Source organism: Monodelphis domestica, chromosome 4 (genome assembly GCF_027887165.1).
Source record: "Monodelphis domestica isolate mMonDom1 chromosome 4, mMonDom1.pri, whole genome shotgun sequence".
Classification (NCBI taxonomy): Eukaryota; Metazoa; Chordata; class Mammalia; order Didelphimorphia; family Didelphidae; genus Monodelphis; species Monodelphis domestica.
This window is the reverse complement of record NC_077230.1, coordinates 422,537,861-422,557,182: the sequence shown is the minus strand read 5'-3', so window position 1 is coordinate 422,557,182 and position 19,322 is coordinate 422,537,861. Positions and strand designations below refer to the sequence as shown.

The window sequence follows — 19,322 nt, the reverse complement described above, 5'->3', positions numbered from 1 at the left end:
ATAAAGGCGAAAACTTTTCCTCTTCGTGGCCCCACCCACGCGTGGGATCCCAGAGGGGAAACCCCAGCTCCGCGGTTCACTGGGGTCCCGAACGCTGACACCGGGGACCCAGTGGGGAATAACTCGGACCAAAGAGCTTAGAAACCGGCCCGGAGTTTCCTCGCTCAATAGAAGGGACATTTTCTAACAGAGCTGTTCAAAAGTGAAACAGGGAACCTTGGGAGGCCGTGAGCTCCCCGCCACCCGCTACATTCCGCAGGAACCTGGCTGATCCGGAGACAGAGAGGCAAAGACAGACAGAGAGGCAGAGACAGACAGAGAGAAGGGAGGGAGGGAGACAGACAGACAGACAGACAGAGACACAGAGAGAGACACAGAGAGAGACAGAGAGATCGAGGGGGAGACAGGGAAGGAGGAAGAAAGGGAGAGAGAGAAAAGGTGAGAGGAGAGGGGGGGAGAGAGGGAAGGAGAGAGAGAGGGAAGGAGGGAGAGGAGGGAGGGAGAGAGGGAAGGAGAGAGAGAGGGAAGGAGGGAGAGGAGGGAGGGAGAGAGGGAAGGAGAGAGAGGAGAAAGGGAGGGAGCGAGGGAGGGAGGCAGAGAGACAGACCCTGAAGCCGTGCTGAAGGCAGATTTACCGGAACAACCTGAACTTGAGACTTGAGGAAAGGAAGGAGCTTCGGTGGAGCCCAAAGTCCAGGGAAAGTGAGCAGCACCCAAGGAAGAAGAACTGGGACTTGAATCCAAGTCAGAACTCCAGCCTGGGACAGTGACTGACCAATCAGGGGGTCGGAAGAGACCCCGGATGGACCTAGCCAGCTCCCTGCCCTTCTCCCTGCTCCTGCTACTGCTGCCGCTGTCTCCATGCTTAGGAGCCAGTAAGTCCAAAAATCCTGGGAGCCTCTCAGGTCATCTAGCCCCACCCCTGACACTCCGAGAGCCTCACCTCCCCTCCCCTGCCCTCCCCTCCCCCTTCCCCTATCCCACCAGGGGCTGAAAGTCTGCTCTCCCCACCTGGCCATACACTTAAAGGGCAGGAGGAGGGGGCAGCTGAGTAGTTCAGTGGATTGAGAGCCAGACCTAGAGACAATAGGTCCTCGGTTCAAACCTGTCCTCAGCCACTTCCCAGCTTTGAGACCCTGGGCAAGTCATTTAAACCCCATTGCCTAGCCCTTACCAAAGGCTCAGAGGAGGGGCCCAGGGGCCCTTAGGCAGGAGAGTGAAATAAGGGCCAAAGAGATTGGAATCTTTGGGGTCAGAAGGGCTGCCCAGCTGATAGCTAATGCCAGCCAAGTTTCTTGAGTAGGGGCAGGGCAGAAAAAACCACAGGAGTGAAGGGGGAGGGGGGGGGAGCACAAGCCTATGTGGGTTCAGCAAGTTCATGGTTAAATGGGTACAAGAACATATTCTTTCTCAAGATTGTTTTTCCACCATCTGTGCCACTTCCTAAGATATTTTAGTCTACTGGATTAGGGGAGATGTTCACATTCTGATCTTTGACCTTAGACCTGGAATATTATTGCCAAAGTCTGGCCCTTTGCCTAATTTCTTGGGCTCCAAACTTGATCTGTCTCTGTCAGTCCCTGCCCTTAATTACCTTAGAATCAGGGTCATCAGAACATAGAAGAGAGAATGACAAAACTGGAAGAGACTCTGGAACTCCAGACATCAGAACTAAGAGGAACCTTAAAGCTTAAAACATAGAATGTCAGAATGAGGTGGTTAGTATTGGGAGGAACCTTAGAATGTAAACCATCAGGATGGACCTTAGAACTAAGAGGATCCTTAGAACATAGAGTGGCTGTGTTAGGAGAAAACTTAGAACATGGAAGGTCAAGAAGGAAGGACATTAGAATATGGAACATTGGAGCTGAGAGTCCTTAGAACATAGAGTGGCTGTGTTTGGAGAAAACTTAGAACATGGAAGGTCAAGAAGGAAGGACATTAGAATATGGAACATTAGAGCTGAGAGGATCCTTAGAACATAGAGTGGCTGTGTTAGGAGAAAGCTTAGAACATGGAAGGTCAAGAAGGAAGGACATTAGAATATGGAACATTGGAGCTGAGAGGATCCTTAGAACATAGAGTGGCTGTGTTGGGAGAAAGCTTAGAACATGGAAGGTCAAGAAGGAAGGACATTAGAATATGGAACATTGGAGCTGAGAGTCCTTAGAACATAGAGTGGCTGTGTTGGGAGAAAACTTAGAACATGGAAGGTCAAGAAGGAAGGACATTAGAATATGGAACATTAGAGCTGAGAGGATCCTTAGAACATAGAGTGGCTGTGTTGGAAGAAAATTTAGAATATGGAAGGTCAAGAAGGAAGGACATTAGAATATGGAACATTGGAGCTGAGAGTCCTTAGAACATAGAGTGGCTGTGTTGGGAGAAAACTTAGAACATGGAAGGTCAAGAAGGAAGGACATTAGAATATGGAACATTAGAGCTGAGAGGATCCTTAGAACATAGAGTGGCTGTGTTGGGAGAAAATTTAGAATATGGAAGGTCAAGAAGGAAGGACATTAGAATATGGAACATTGGAGCTGAGAGTCCTTAGAACATAGAGTGGCTGTGTTGGGAGAAAGCTTAGAACATGGAAGGTGAAGTAGGAAGGACATTAGAATATGGAACATTGGAGCTGAGAGGATCCTTAGAACATAGAGTGGCTGTGTTGGGAGAAAACTTAGAACATGGAACGTCAAGAAGGAAGGACATTAGAATATGGAACATTGGAGCTGAGAGTCCTTAGAACATAGAGTGGCTGTGTTGGGAAGATGCTTAAAACATGGAATATATGGGCCAGCTTTGAATTTCAGAGTTGCCTCTTCTCTCCACCACTTTGGTTCCTGGCCCCTCTACCCTCCACCCCCAGCCCTCTGCCCTGACAAGTGCCAGTCTGAGCCTCTAACCTACTTCTCCTCTCTCTTCTCCCCTACCCCTCCCACTTCATGCTCAGCTCCTCAAAGTATACATGTGAAGATGCTTGCAGTGGTCCATGGTCTCCTGGGGAAAGATGTACAACTCCCTTGTCACCTGGTGCCTAAGGGAGTGGAAGTCCAGGTGTCCCAGGTGACATGGCTACGCCAAAACCAGACAAGTGGCACCATGAGCATAGCTGTCTACCACCCAACCCATGGTGTTGGTTTCCCCAGCACAGGGCCTGGTGTGGAGCGCCTGGCATTTGTCTCCCAAAGCCAGGATCCAGGCTCAGAGTTCCACAATGCCACCCTACTCATTCGGGACCTGAGGGGTGAAGATGAAGCCAATTATACCTGTGAATTTGCCACCTTCCCTGGAGGGAATGGCAAGGGCACCACGTTGCTTAGAGTGCTAGGTAAGTAAGAACACTAGGAAAGGAGGGAGGAGAGAAGAGGAGGGCCCAAGAGCACCCAAAAAGCAGTCACCAGGATGCCTGGGAGGAGAGGAGAGGTTGAAGGAATTCCCTGACCCCCTCCAACCCCAGGGATCTTTCCCATTGACCTCTCAGGACAGTTTGTATGCTCTAAGGATACCCTACGGTCACAACCTGAGAACTGCCAGGGAACTTAGAAGTCATCGAATCCAACCTCCTCCTTTTACTTTTGTCAGAACTAGATGGGAACTTAGAACATAGAACACAGACTGTCAGAGTTAGAAGGTACTTGATAGGGTAGAATGTCAAAGCTTAGAATGCAAAATGTCAGTACTGGGAGGAACCTTAAAACACGGAATCTTCTAAGCTGGGGGGAATCTTAGAACATAGAACATTGGGACAGCATAACTGGGACAGACAAGGGCCCTTAGAGCTTAGAATGTTAGAACATAGAACACAGGCTGTAAAGATTAACTAGAACCTTCAAATGTAGGTTAGGAATACTGAATCAGGGTTAGAAAAGCACTAGTCCCACCTTCACATTTTGGGGGGAGGAAACTAAGCCCTCCCAACCCCCCCAATATCACTTGGTTGATTTGACTTCTCATCTCTGCCCCAGCTGAACCTAAGAGCCATGCAGAGTCCTATGAGGTGGCCTCAGGCCCCGATCCCGTGACCATGGCCAGCTGTGTCTCCAGTGGGGGCCGCCCACCCGCTCGCATCTCCTGGTCTTCTCTGCTGGCTGGACAGAGCCATGAGACCAGGACCGCAGAGCCAGGGTCTGACACCTTCACCGTCACCAGTCACCTAACCCAGGTTCCGATGGCCCGAGCCAATGGGGAGAAGGCCATCTGTAAGGTGGAGCACGAGACCCTCAGGGAGCCTGCCCTGCTCTCCGTCACCTTGGCCGTGAGATGTGAGTGACCCCCTCCTCCCACAGACACCGTGTGAATTGTGAGCCCCCAGACTATCTGTGCCAGCACCCCTGGGGATGGCATATATGTGCCTGCCCTGACTCCTCCAACGGGCACCTCCAAGGGTGCTGTCTATCCGGTCCTCCCTCGGTGGTCCACACTGAGCTTCCCCTAGACATCTCCCAGGCAGCATCTACACTGATCCACACACATTCTGTACCAGCTCCCTCATGACCATTGTCTATACTGACTTCCTCCCCTTGAACACAATCTATCCTCACTGCCTCTGGGCACCATCTACACTGGCTCACATGCTAAATACCATATGCTTCAGCTCCCTAGACTTTCTTTTTTATTTTTAACCCTAACCTTCCATCTTGGAATCAACACTGTGTATCAGTTCCAAGGGAGAAGAGTGGTAAGGGCTAGGCAATGGGAGTTAAGTGACTTGTCCAGGGCCACACAACTGGGAAGTGTCTAAAGTCAGATTTGAACCCAGGACCTCCCATCTATGCCTATATTTTCAATGACCATCTCCAGGTCAGTGTCTGTCTATATCAACTCCCCCCAGGACCTGATCCTCCCCTAAAAATCTTATTGCAATCAGTGACACGCCCCCACCAGATCCCCATCTACCTCAGCTCCCCCTAGACCAGAGCTTCTCTGTCCTTTGGCTGTCTTGTCAGGCCAGTGAAGTGGGTGGACTCTCCTCAGAATAATGCTTCAGTGCTTAATGAAGGATTCCAAAGGAAACCAATTCTAGTGAGACCTAATTCTCAAATTGTTCTAAGCTCAGGGACCCCAAGTTAAGATGTAGACACCGTCTACAATGATCTGCCTGGATACTCTCCCCCATAATGCTCCTCCTCATGATAACTGATAAACATATAATCCTTGGAGATTGGTAGTTGTCGCATTGCTGAAGTCATACTGGAGCAGTTGGCCAATTCCTTCTCCAGTCCATTTTACAGATGAGGAAACTGAGGCAAATATAGTGAAGTGACTTGCCCAGGGTCACATAGCTAGTTAAGTGTCTGAGGCCAGATTTAAACTTGGAAACATGAGTCTTCTTGACTTCAAGTCCAGTGTTCTATCCACTTTATCCACCTAGCTACCCCTCTTTAAGGTTTACAAAGCACCAAATGAGGAAACAAATGAAATGACTTATTTGTTGTCACATGGTCTATCAGCATTAGAGACAAAATTAGGGGGCAACTAGGTGGTTCAGTGGATAGGAAGGCAGGCCTGGAATCAGAAGGTTCTGGGTTCAAATTTGACTTCAGATAATTCCTAACTGTGTGTCCCTGGGCAAGTCATTTAACCCCTGTTGCTTAGCCCTTACTGCTCTTCTTCCTTGGAACCTTCAATGCTTAGTGTCAATTCTAAGACAGAAGGTAAAGGTGAGAGAGAGAGAGAGAGAGAGAGAGAGAGAGAGAGAGAGAGAGAGAGAGAGAGAGAGAGAGAGAGAGAGAGAGAGAGAGAGAACAACAACAACAACAACAACAACAACAACAACAAGGGAGGGGGGAGAGAGAGAGAGAGGAGGAAGGGAGAAAGAGAAAAGGCAAGAGGGAGGGGGCAGGATTTGAACCCAAGTCTTCCTAACTTCAAGACCAGCCCAATGCTCCTAAACATTTCTACACCAAATGAAACATATTTCTCTAGTAAGTCATCTATACTGATTCCCTTTTGACCCCAAGAACTATCCATACCAAACCCTAGACCCAACCCTTTGAGCAAATGAATACAGCTGTTCCCAAAATTCCTGCACATCCCCCTCTTCTGCATAGTCTCTTTCTACCTACATACCCTACTTCCCCCAGCAGAGGTTTCTGGAAACACTGCAAAGGTGGTAGATTTTGTTTTAATTTCACTTGATGCTCCCAACAACCAGAAAGTGAGGTACTATTATTATCCCCATTTTGTAGATGAGGAAACTGAGGCAAATGGGTTAAGTGACTTGTCCAGGATAATACAGCTGGGGTTGAATTTGGACTCAAATCCAAGTCCAGCTCCTTATCCACTCATATAGGAACAATGGGCACACACTGTGGAGTCCATCCAAAGTACCATGTTCAGGGCAGATTGTAGGGACAATGCCCAGAAGAGGACGATGGTTAACAATAGGACCAGAGATTATGACACAGGAGGATCACCAAGAGGAAGCTGTGATGATTCACCTGGACAAGAGAATGCCCAGGGGACCATGAAAACTGTCAGCAAGTATATGAAGGGACGTCACAGGAAGAAGGATTGGCCATGCTCCATTTGGCTCCAGAGGGCAGAACCCAGAGCATGGAAGCAAATTTCCCATCACCTCTGGACAATTAGGTTCAGCCGGGTAGTTAGAGAGTTGGACCTAGAATTAGAAAGATCTGAGTTCAGATCCAGAATCAGACCTTTCCTAGCTGTATAAACCCTGGGAGTGTCACTTTACCACTATCTGCCTCAGTTTCCCAATAGATCAAATTGAGATTATAATAGCCCCTACCTCCCGGAATTGTTGTAAGGATCAAATGAGATAATAATGGTGAAGTGCTTAACACAGTAATTGGCACATTGTAGATTCTCGTTTCTTTTCTTCCTTCTCACAGCTGGGGAAAGAACAATCTAGTCTCCCAGAGGTTCTTTAAAAAAACAAAGAAACAAAACCTTGGAATCAATACTATGAATTGTCTCTAAGAAGAGTAGTAAGGGCTAGGCAATGGGGGTAAGTGACTTGCCCAGGGCACACAGCTAGGAAGTATCTGAGGCCAGATTTGTACCCAGGACTTCCTGTTTTCAATCTTGGCTCTCTGTCCACTAAACCACTGAAATAGAAATGGTAATCTGTGGAAACTATTTCTATTTGTTGCAATGACTAAATGCTCTGGCTTACTAGAGAGCTGCTACTAAATATGGGGACACACCTGCCTATGTTGCAATGGTGGAGAGATGAGAGGCACTGCTGGTACAGGGGAATGCTCTGGGGTCTGCCTACTGATTTCTACTGATGACTAGTGGATCAATATTTCTCCTAATCTCCTCCTCCCTTTCACTCCCTCCCTCCTTCACCCTCTCTTCCCTGCCCCCTCACCTCCCAGTTCTTCTTGAAGTCTTTGGCTTCTTCCCTCCCCCCCTGAGTGAACTATAAAGATACTCTTTTCTTTTCCTTTTCAAATCAGGGGGTTTATTGGGATAACGGGATGGGAAACTGAGGTAAAAGGGATGAGGGTGTCCCTAAACTATAAGGAGAATTTAGGAGGGCTTTGGAAAGTAGTCCAGTCACAACTGTGACTCTAAGACAGTTAGAGAGATGGAGGACAATGATTAAAATCTTCTTTCTTCTCCATGAAGAAAAGTCTCTCCTTCAGCCTGGCTTTCCTCCATCTCTTGGTCAGTCAAATCTCAGAGAGAGAGACAGAGCAGAGGTTTCTCCCTTGGTCAGAGAGCCCAAAGCCAAGGCAGCCCTCTAAGGTCAGAAGCTAAGAGGGATCAGATCTCAGCTTCCTCCCCCTTCAGTCAGGCTCAACTGCCAGGGCCAGAGACAGTCAGAAGGTTTTTAAGATCCTGTTTCTTCTCCCCTCTTCTACTGCCTCTCCTGGGAACATTCTGTTTGGAACCTTCTCCTGGATTGCCAGGCAGGTCCCCAGCCTTGGTTCTTGCATCTCGGCTTGTCCTGCAAAACCTCTCTCTCTTCAAGTCTCTACCACACCACCTAGCTGCCCATCTTTAAGCATTTTAAGAGTTGTGCTATGGAGAAGGGGTTAGCTTTTTCTGCTTGGCCCCAAAGGGCAGAACATCACTCTCTCCTTTAGGCTAGATGTCAGGAAACAGCTTCTAAACTGGTCAAAAATGACTGTTCCTAAGAGGAAGAGGCTGAATAAAGGGTCCTCCAGCCAAGGATGGACACGTGAAGATTCCTTTTATGTATGAGTTAGACCAGCTAATCCCCGAGGCCACCCTGACATTCTGTGTTACCAAAAGACAGACAGGTTTCCCACTACAATGACTAGAGGAGAAATGGGCTGCCTCAGTGGGTAGTGTGAGTCACTAAAGGTTTTCTGTAGAGGTTGCTGTTGCTATGGTTGTTTTTTAGTTGTCTGACTCTTCATAACCCCATTCAGGGTTTTCTTGGCATACTGGAGTGATTCTCCATTTCCTTCTCCACCTTATTGTATAGATGATAAAACTGAGGCAAAGGAGGTTAAGAGATTTACAAAGGGTCACAAAGGGTAAGTCTCTGAAGCCAGATTTTGAACTCAGGTCTTCTTGACTCCAGGGTCAGCACCCTATCCATTATGGAAGCTGCCTTTCCTTAAAGGACTAGATGAAATAGGTGCCTTATTCATATCTCAGAATATTGAGAACCACTGGTCTAGCCCAATCCATACCTGAATGAAACTGGGGTAGTGCCTTCAAAACAATTGACTGTATAACAGTGTAAAAGCCTCACAATCAAATGCAGAAAAGCAGAAAAATACATCCTTTTCAGATGATAATGCTATAAAAATTAAACTCAACAAAGAGATGCAGAAAGACTAAAAATTGATTGGAAACTAAATAATCTTATCTTAAATGACAAATAGGTCAAAGAACGAATTACAGAAACCATCAGCAATTTCATTAAAGAGAATAACAAAGATACAACATACCAAAATTTGGGGGATATAGACAAAGGAGTACTTAGGGGAAATTTTAGATTTCTAAATGTGTACATTTAGAGAAAGGGTAGATTGAATATACAAGCCAAAAAAAAGACAAACTAGAAAGAGAGCACATTTAAAATCCCCAATTAAAAAACAAATTGGAAATCCTGAAAGTCAAAGGAGAGACTGATAAAATTTAAAATGGGAAAACCATTGAACGAATAAATAAGACAAGGAGCTAGTTGTTTTGGGGGGTTTTTTGGGGGGGGACAACAAAATAAATAAACCATAGGTGAATCTAGTTTTAAAAAAAGAAAGAAAACCAAATTACCAGTATCAAAAATAAAAAGGGAGAGAACACAACAAAGGAAGAAGAAATTAAGGCAATTATTATCAGTTATTTTACCTAATTATATGCCAATAAGCCTAACAGTCTAAGTGAAAAAATAGATGAATATTTTTAAATATGTAAATTGGGAGACAGTTAGGTGGCTCAGTGGATTGAGAGTCAGACCTGGAAGCAGGAAGTACTGGGTTCAAATGTGACCTCAGACACTTCCTAGCTGTGTGACTCTGGGCAAGTCACTGAACTCCCATTGCTTAGTCCTTATTGTTCTTCTGCCTTGGAACCAATACTTAGCAGTGAGTCCAAGATAAAAAGTGAGGGTTTGAAAAATAAAATTAAATACATAAGTGATAATAAACAAATAAGTAAAAATCCATAAATTGTCCAGATTAACAGAAAAGGAAATCGAATTTTGAAACAACTTCATCTCAGAAAGAGATTGGGAAATTTGTAAGAAGTGACTCAAAACCTCTAAGTATCCTCAGGTTCTCTAAAGGGTCAGGCATGGGTTTTCAGAAGCATCATTTCTATGGTTTCCCACATTCCCCTGGGAACTTCCTGGCAGACCTTGAACCTGGGCCAGAAAGAAAAAAGCCAGAATGAGGTAAGTGCCCTCCCTGGCAGACTGCGTGCCTCAGAATGATAAGCAAAGAAAAGTCCAGCCCTGAAACTAGAAAAACCCTTCCCCCCCCTTACTGTGCTTTATTGGTAAACTGAGGGGCTGGTGGGAAGTATATTGAACTCAATTATCAGTTCTGGGACTCTCTTGAACAAAAGTCATTTCTGCTTCTTTGTCTATAAAATGGGGCTTAGGAGGGTAGCCAGCTGGCTCGGTGGATAGAGTGCCTGGCCTAGAGATGAGAAGTCCTGGTTTCAGATGTGATTTCAGATACTTCCTAGCTGTGTGACCCTGGACAAGTCACTTAACTCCCATTGCCTATCCCTTGCCACTTTCTTCTTTGGAACCAATACTTAAGATCATTTCTAAGACAGAAGGTAATACGGGGCCAAGAATACCAGGTATCTGGTCATGTAATAAGGTGAAGGGCTAAATGGTGGACCACCCAGCCATAATGTACCATGTCAGAGAAGGAAAGCAAGGACCCCAGACATCTTAGGTGACTCCCCTACAGCAGAATTCAATGGAAGACACTGATGAGAAAGTCACAGGATGGGGATTCTGAATGGGCTAAAATCATTTTAGACATGGAGTCATGCCAGATCTGTGATCGAATCCTGCCTCGGACACTTCCTGTGACTCTCTGTACTTTATCATCTCCCATCCTCGATTTTCCCATCTGTAAAATAGAGATAATCACAATAACCATCTCATAGGGTTGTTTTGGACATCCTAGGAGTTAGTATCCTGCTATTTTTAAAGCCCTATACAAACATTAGCTATTACTACTACTTTTGTTGTTATAATTATTCATCTGAAAGGATGAGGTCACAGGGCAGTTAGAGCATGACAGGGGGACCCATGGACCTGGCGTTCCAGGGTTGCTGAGAAAATCAAATGGTAAAAGGGATGTCAAGGGCCCAACAAACCCTTGAAATGCAAGTAAATGTCAGCAATCCTTATATGGTAACAGAAGGCAGCAAGGTGACAAAGTGGATAGAGCACTGGACCTTGGAGTCAGGAAGAACTGAGTTCAAATCCAATCTCAGACACATACTAATTGTGTGACCCTGGGCAAGTCATTGGACCCTGTTTGCCTTGGTTTCTTCATCTGTCAAGTAACTTGGAGAAGGAAATGGCAAACCACTCCAAGATCTTTGCCAAATGGGGTCATGAAGGATCAAACACAACCAAAATGATTGAATGACCCCAAAATTGTTATATGTTTTTATAGGGGAACCAGAGAGGTTCTCTGCATTTGGAGTCAAGGGACCTGGATTCAAGTCATGAGCAAGTCCCCTAACAGTGGTCAAGCAAGCCTCAGTTTCCTCACCTGTCAAGTAACTTGGAGAAGAAAATGGCAAACCACTCCAAGATCTTTGCCAAATGGGGTCATGAAGGATCAAACACAACCAAAATGATTGAATGACCCCAAAATTGTTATATGTTTTTATAGGGGAACCAGAGAGGTTCTCTGCATTTGGAGTCTAGGGACCTGGATTCAAGTCATGAGCAAGTCACTTAATAGTGATCATGTTAGCCTCAGTTTCCCCATCTGCAAAATGAAGAAATTGGGCAGTCTGAACTCTGAGATCCCTTTTGGAGTCCAGATCTGTGTTCTTATGTCTCTAAGGTTATAGAACCACAACTTCCTGCCCCTCCCATCTCCCTGACTTCCCTTCTCCTCTCCCTTAGACTGCCCCGAGGTCTCCATCTCAAGCCACGATGATGACTGGTATGTTGGACGAACAGAAGCGTCCTTGAACTGCGATGCCCAAAGCAACCCTGAGCCCACATCCTATAACTGGAGCACGTGAGTCCGGGGGGTGGGGTGTAGCTGAACCCCAGAGTGGGTTTGAGGCTGGTGACTGCTTATTGAGTCATAGCAAAGAGTTGCCTTCATCATCCTAGTAGCCGTCCTGAATAGGTTGTAAGGCTTTAAGACCTAAAGGTATTCCCTTTAGTGTGAGGTACTGTCCAGCTCCCCATTATGGAGCACAACGAGATGCCAGTTGAGGTAGAGAAGAAAGATGGATGAAATATGATTTCATCTGATCTCAAGCTGCTTTCCTGGGGCTGAACTCCATTGTTACAGGCTGGGGTGCACAAGGAACCTTCCAGAAATTGTTGCCCCCCCCCCATAACAGCATGCACTCTGGGAGATCCTAGTCTGGAAGAGTCCTGCAGGGTTAGCTGTCATGAGGTCTTCCAAGAGGATGTTGGCCAGACTAGGTTTGGGGCTGCCATGATGGATAGTCGGAGGCATAATAAAGAACCAATCACAATCTTCATTAAGGGGTGTCTCTGGACCTTCAACAAGCACTTAATAACAATCAGTATTACAACTTAATAAAAATGCTGCCCTGACTGAGGTTGGGGTCTTTGGTTACTGAGGAACCATTGGCAATAACCAGATGAAGCTCTGCCCTTTTGCACCACTGTTTCTCGTTATCACAGATATATCATGGCATGAGTTGGGGGGGCTCAACTGTCTGAGCCCCTCAGGGGACACTTGGGTCCCTAAGGAGAAGAACAAAGGTTATGGAATTTAGACCTGAAAAGGAAAGATCTTAGGGAGACCCAAGGTGGGCAATGGATTGGGAATCTGAGACACTGAGTTCAAATCCTAGTTCAGTGTTTTTACTTTTCTTCATGGCTCATGGAAGTCCCTCAACCTCTCTGGGCTTGACATTTTTCTCATCTGGGAGAGGATGGAGTTGGCCTCAGTGACCCCTATGATTACATCCAGCTACATATCTGTGACCCTACTCACCCACTTGATGGATGAGGAAACCGAGGCCTGGACAATATAATGACTTGCCCAAGGTCAGAAAAATAGCAAGTAGCCATAGAGGAGATATCAGTCAACTCTCCAAGCCCAGACACAAGACTCTTCTCACCCTGCTGGGCTGGGGTAGCATAACAGTTGGCTCTCCAAAGGAAATAGAAGCTAGGGGCTCCATTCCTGGGTGTCTGCGGTCTACGGGGAGTGATGGAAGGTCTACATCATGGTTCTGAAGGAAGAGGAGAGGGGAGATGCTTCACCTGCCTTTCTCTCCCCCAGGATCTCTGGCTCTCTCCCTTCAACAGCTGTATCCCAAGGCGCCATGCTCATCTTCCACCCTGTGGACTGGTCAGTCAATACCACCTTCATCTGCCAAGTCACTAACGCTCTGGGCACAGGATGGGCCAATCGAACCATCCATGTCAAAGGTGAAGGTCCAGGGAAGTGTGTGGGAGGAGGGAGGAGACCTGGATGACTCTCAGAGACCAGAGGGCATTGCTGGGCCCCACATCTGGTATTCTGGGGAAGCTGTGGACCCAGACCTGCCTAGCACGTTCCCTTCCCAACAGGTGACTCTCCCATTTTGCAGAAGTAAATCTTGAGTCTCAGAGGGACTTCAGAGGCTGGCCCCCAGTGCCTAGCCCCAAGCTGGAAGAGTCCTCAGAAGTCATCCCATCTGGCCCCTTCATTTTATAGAGGAGGAAAGCTGAGGGACTGACACTCTCCCACCCCTTCCTTTTCTTACAGAGACGTCATCCGCCAAGGAATCCTCAGCAGCTTCATTGTCCACAGGACAAGTGGTGGCCATTGTGGTAGGAGTGATCTCGGTCCTCTCCATCCTGGGGGTTTTCCTGTGGAAAAGAAAGTCCCTGTGTGAGTCACTCGGCTCTTCCCCATAAGAGCCCTTCCCAGGGGTCAGCCTGATTACTCATGGTTCCTGAAACCAAAGCCCCAAGGAGGATGGGACAAGGACAGCTGGCGCCCAAGAACAGAAGTCAAGAGATTGGCTGGGGCAGGCCTGGAGATCCTCTAGACACTGAGGAAGGGAGTGACAGGAGGTCAGAAACAGCCAGGAAATCAAGCCGGATGCAACTGGAGGGGAGGGGCTGGCTGCAGGTACAAGAGGGGGGCCTAGATTATCAGATAAACTTGGATGAGATCAGATGTTTGGGATGTGGGAAGGTGACCTAAGGAGGAAGTCAGCAGTCCTGGGATAGAGGCATCACGCCCTAAAATGCCAGGTGAAGTCACAGTAAACAAACACCCCAGGCCAGAACTCACCTTCCCTAGAGCTGAAAGGGAGAAGACACCTTCTCCTTTCAGAACCCTCTGAGATTGGGATTTTTCTCCCCCATTTTACAGAGGTGGAAACTGAGGTCCAGAGAGGTGCCAGATTGGACTTACAGTCCTAATCCTGGGACATGAGATGTTGGTAGGACTGAAAGTCACAAGGACTCTTAGACACCAAGTTCCTCATTTTACAGATGAAGAAACTGAGGTGCAGGAGAGTTTGAGTGACACCTCAAGTCACTCAGTTAGGAAGTGACAGGACTGGGATTTGATCTGGGATCTCCTGAGGGCTGTGTTCACTCCTCCCATTACACCCAACAGAAGTTCAGACTGCCTAAGTTCTGAGGACACTCATGGAGTGACAGAGATAAAAGGATACCTAGAACAGGGAATATCAGGGTTGGGAAGGGTCTTAGAACAGAGGATGGCAGAGAGAGAAGCCTCAAAGGTCACCAACTCAACCCCCCCCTCCAGGATGGCATTTGCCAGGAGCAGAGCCAGCGGGAGAGGTGAGGCAGGTGTCCAGCCTCCCAAGCCAATGTTCTGCTCTCTAGGCTAACCTGCCATATACTCATGACTGCCTCTGCTTCTCCAGGTCCAGGCCACCAGGACCGTTCAGCTAGCCAGGTAAGAAGGGGCTGCCTCTTCTCCTTTGGTGCAGGAAGTGGGCTGAGGGACTCTGTAGAGGCTCTGGCTGCAGCCCTAGGTCCAGTGCAGGGAAGATAGCAGTTGAGAGGTTCAGGGAAAGAGAAGACCAAGCCAAGGGGTGTTCATATATAAAATATAGAAAGCAATTATGGAGGGAAGCTATATGGCCTTAGACACTTCCTGGCTGTGTGACCCTGGGCCCCCATTACCCAGCCCTTACCACTTTTTTGCCTTGGAACCCATTCACAGTATTGAGTCTAAGACAAAAGAGGAAAGAAGGAAGGAAGGAAGGAAGGAAGGAAGGAAGGAAGGAAGGAAGGAAGGAAGGAAGGAAGGAAGGAAGGAAGGAAGGAAGGAAGGAAGGAAGGAAGGAAGGAAGGAAGAAAGCAAGAAAGAAAGCAAGAAAGGGAGAAAGCAAGAAAGAGAGAAAGAAAGAAAGAGAGAAAGAAAGAAAGAAAGAAAGAAAGAAAGAAAGAAAGAAAGAAAGAAAGAAAGAAAGAAAGAAAGAAAGAAAGAAAGAAAGAAAGAAAGAAAGAAAGAAAGAAAGAAAGAAAGAAAGAAAGAGAGAAAGAAAGAGAGAGAGAAAGAAAGAAAGAAAGAAAGAAAGAAAGAAAGAAAGAAAGAGAGAGAGAGAGAGAGAGAGAGAGAGAGAGAAAGAAAGAAAGAAAGAAAGAAAGAAAGAAAGAAAGAAAGAAAGAAAGAAAGAAAGAAAGAAAGAAAGAAAGAAAGAAAGAAAGAAAGAAAGAAAGAAAGAAAGAAAGAAAGAAAGAAAGAAAGAAAGAAAGAAAGAAAGAAAGAAAGAAAGAAAGAAAGAAAGAAAGAGAAAAAGACATTCTCTCATAACTCACCTTCACTGCCCAGCCAAAGGCTTATGTGAGTGTGTGGGGTGTGGGTGTGGCCATGGGTGTGAATGTTGGGGACAGGGAGTGTTGAGAGGGAAGGGATGTGATCTCTGGGGTCCCTTGCTACTCCCTGGTCTATGGAACCCCCAAAATCTCCATTGGTGGGAAGCAAGGGGGACAGGGCCAGGAGCCCCATCAGTGACACCATATTGGTCTTTGCAGGAAATCTCCTATACCTCAGTGGCCTGCACTACCAGTTCACCCCAGACTAACCCAATAGAGAATGGCAGATGACCTCAGTCAAAATGGCCAGCAGGTACTACTTCTAGAGGGATGGATCCCTCCCAGGATCCTGGAATTACCCCAGACCAGACAAGGATCTTTGAAGGAGCCGCCTAGGTCATCCCTCCCCTGACATCCCCATCCACAATGCTTCGGGGCCCCCTAACTGATGCCATGGGGAAGGACAACTTGTTGGGACATCAGCATCAAGACCCTGTCCCCACACACCCTCTGAGGGACTACATGATCGTGCTCAAGGCCCTTCCTCTCTTGGCCTCAACTTCCCCATCCAAAAGAAAGAAGGGCTCCAACTAACCAGTCCACATGCATTTATTTAGCTCCTGTTGTATGCACTAGGTGCTGTGCTGCTGCCTCTATAAGATCCTTCCCAACCCTAAAAAAAAAAAGCATTCTTTGCCCTTTTCTCCAAAATGGATAGGCAACATGATATGGTAAAAGAGTGCTTGCCCCGGAGGAGGAAGATTTGGGTTCCCCACATCCTGACTCTTCTTCATCTAGCCCAGCGGTTCTCAACCTCTCACTTTGTAGCAATGAGAATACATCAATGCATATCAGGCATTTACATTCCGAATCATAACTGTAGCAAAAATGACAGTTTGGAAGTAGCCACCAAAATCATTTTTTGGTTTGGGGTCACCCCAACATGAGGAACTGTATTTTGGGGTCACAGCATTAGAAAGGCTGAGAACCACTGCTCTAGACCTTTGAGTATTTTTATTTTTGTAATTATAAATAATAATTTGTGATTTAATTTATTATTAAAATCTTCCTACAATCCATCAGGGTCTCTGGTATGGAGGACTGGAGGCAGAGGGGAGGAGGGAGGCAGCCTTCGCCCTGGAGGGAAAAGGCAAAGAGTGGGGGGAGAAACCACCCAGACTCTGCTCCATGCTCCTTGAAGCATGATGTTGGAGTGAGACCTGAGTGAGGAGTCAGAGCATCTGGGTTCAGATCTCACCAGCTCACACACTTATTACTTTTGTGACCTTGGGCAGGGTCACTGTACATCAATGGACACCATACCTGAAAAATTGAAGGGGTGAGGGCAGCTGGGTGGCTCATCAGATGGAGAGCCAGTCCTAGAGATGGGAGGTCCTGGGTTCAAATATTGCCTCAGACACTTCCCAGCTGTGTGACCCTGGGCAAGTCACTTAACCCCTCATTGCCTAGCCCTTACCATTCTTCTGCCTTGGAACCAATACATAGTATTGACTCCAAGAGGAAGGCAAGGGTTTTTTAAAATGAAGGGGTTGGCCTGGGTGGCCTCCAAGGTCCCTTCCAGCCTTGATTCTGTAGGCGTAATGCCAAATTGTTAAATGAGGGATGCTGAGACCTCTCCAGAGGCAGATGAGTAGGTCAGTGATTCTAGGGTTACAGGGCCACAACTTCTAAGCCCCCATTTAACTGGAGCCTCCACCCTACTGCCTTGATGCCTCCCAGTGTCCAAGCCCCAACTTCCCTTCCTGAGCTCTGTCTCCACTCCTGGCAAATACCTCCTTGAAGTGGTGTTTCCTCCAGGAGTTTAGACGGAAACCCATACCTACATCTTCTCCTTCTCCCAGAGGCTTTGGTTTCCTGCCTTTGTGTGGCTACCATTGAGTTCCCAGGCCATCTGTCTTTTAGCCCTTCTTCTAGACTCATGACCAGCCCATCCTTTCTTCCCCTGCTACCTTTCTCAGAGGGAATCATGGGGAATCACAAGAGGACTTCTGCCCTCCCTACAGGTTCTTTCATGTTGACTGCCATACAATAGCTAGAACAAACCTTGGCTTTCTGAGGCAGGAGGGAAAGTCAGGCCCTGCAGGGAGAGGATTGCCAGGTTCTCTCCTACTGGAAGGGCTGGAAGAAATTGGTCCCCAGTGCTTCAGGGGCCAAGAGAGCCAGAGAATGGGCAAAAAAGTCAAGTGGCATGTCCAATCTGGCCACAAAGGATGCTGGGAGCCTTGACAGAGGAAAGGAATGAGCCCCCAAGTTCCTGGCTGCTCTCCCCTGCTTTAATCTATCCTACTCTCTCCCCAAGTTTCTCTCTCAGTGGCTAGCTCTTCTCATGCCCCTCCTCTGCTCAAATACCTTCTATGCCTTCCCTTTGCCTGCCTCCAAAGTCCAGGTTCCCTAGCCTGGCATTCAATGTCCTCTACAGGTGACCCTAGGATGCTTTTCCAGCCTCACCCCACTGAGGCTCACACCATCATGCAGTTTATCCTCCCTGATCCCCTCAGGGTACACTGGAAGATGATGATGATGATGATGATGATAGTAACAACAACAACATTTATATAGCATTTTCGAGTTGGTAAAGCACTCTACAATTACCATCTCATTTGATGCCCACAATAACCCTGAGAGGTAGATAAGCCTGCCATTATAATTTCATTTTACAGATGAGGAAACTGAGGCAGGCAGAGGTTAAGTGACTTGTCCGGTAAGTGTCTAAGGCTGGATTTGAGCCATCCTCCTAACATCAGGCTCAGCGCTCTGTCCACTGAGAGTGCCTTCTCCCTGGGTGATTGTGGGAAAACCAAACAACATCTCTAGCCTTCAGTCTCCCTCATCTTCAGACGAGGGGCTGGCACTAGAGTCTCTATGCCTCCCCCACCCCATCCCTCGGCCCTAAACTATGGGAATCTATTTTTCATAAGCCCTATTAACTCCTATATGTTAGAGAGAGTTTACTGTGCATTCCCCTGGCTCGAATCTGGCTCAGAGATGCCATCGAGGCTGCTACTTGTCCTCGAGAATGCCAAGGAAAGTCTTCCTTCTAACAGAATTTGGTTAGTAATCTGAGGGGACAAGGCTCCTTTTCCCGGGTTCCCCAAGATGTAGGTGCCGGGGAGGGCTGGATAGGTTGCTGGACCACCTCCTAATTAGCTCTCACCAATGAAAAGAGTCTTGGGACAGTCATGATCCCCCCAGTCTGCCTGATCCAGCACAGATGGTCCCTGGTGTCTGAGAGACAACCCTGGAGATGTCTATCACTTTACTGGTTCTGATGCTGCCCTAGCCAGTAAACCTGGTACAGCCAGTAAACTTAAATGCTTACCCCAAAATCAGTTCTTAATCATTACAAAATCCTCTGGCCAATTAGTACAAAGCATTCTATAGCATGACTGCTAAGAAGGGTTTGAGGATGCTTTCTTAATAATGTTCCTGGGGGCAGCTGAGTGACTCAGTAGATGAGAGCCAGGCCTAAAGAAGGGGGAGGTCCTGGGTTCAAATCTGACCTCAGACACTTCCTAGCTGGGTGACCCTGGGCAAGTCACAACCCCCATTGCTAAGCCTTTACCAATCTTCCTTTTTCGGTCTGAATTAGTGATTCTGTCAGTAGAGGGAGCTCCAAGTTTGCAAATTCTTTTAAAGCAAATCAGCCATCTGCCTGCTAGATGGCTCAGTGGATAGAGACTGGAATCAAGAATCAGTTCAAATCTGGCCTCAGACACTTACTAGCTGTGTGACCTTGGGCAAGTCACTTCACCCTGTTTACTTCCATTTTTTCATCTGTAAAATGAGCTGGAGATGGAAATAGCAAACCAGTCCAGTATCTCTGCCAAGAAAACTACAAATGGGCTCACAAAAAAGCAGACACAACTGAAAAACAAGT

General features: G+C 47.1%; 1 protein-coding gene and 1 long non-coding RNA gene across 7 annotated transcripts in view; one reads left to right on the top strand and one right to left on the bottom strand.

The window, feature by feature from the left end:
• Window positions 1-13,475, bottom strand: part of LOC103099385 (uncharacterized) — a 30,595-nt gene extending 17,120 nt beyond the window's left edge. For 5 of the 6 annotated variants that reach the window (XR_008911654.1, XR_008911649.1, XR_008911652.1 and 2 more), the window contains exon 1: window positions 636-772. This is a non-coding gene — a long non-coding RNA (uncharacterized LOC103099385). Of the gene's footprint in view, window positions 1-635; window positions 773-13,386 lie in introns of those variants that run through there. The other variant, XR_008911653.1, reaches the window with a different exon arrangement.
• On the top strand, window positions 747-16,503 carry LOC130453594 (nectin-2-like). Its single transcript, XM_056796387.1, has 8 exons — window positions 747-875; window positions 2,954-3,331; window positions 3,969-4,265; window positions 11,552-11,669; window positions 12,921-13,069; window positions 13,389-13,514; window positions 14,527-14,558; window positions 15,644-16,503. The coding sequence occupies exons 1-8, from the start codon at window positions 803-805 to the stop codon at window positions 15,713-15,715; spliced, it is 1,245 nt and encodes a 414-aa protein (XP_056652365.1). The 5' UTR covers window positions 747-802; the 3' UTR covers window positions 15,716-16,503.
• Window positions 16,504-19,322: the final 2,819 nt, after the last annotated feature.

What these genes read in the sequence shown, in the direction of transcription:
- LOC130453594 (XM_056796387.1), top strand. Translation starts at nt 803, where the DNA reads ATGGACCTAGCCAGCTCCCTGCCCTTCTCCCTGCTCCTGCTACTGCTG. An exon ending in GTCTCCATGCTTAGGAGCCA is followed by an intron (nt 876 to 2,953) that starts GTAAGTCCAAAA and finishes CTTCATGCTCAG; the next exon opens with CTCCTCAAAGTATACATGTG. An exon ending in GTGGAAAAGAAAGTCCCTGT is followed by an intron (nt 13,515 to 14,526) that starts GTGAGTCACTCG and finishes CTGCTTCTCCAG; the next exon opens with GTCCAGGCCACCAGGACCGT.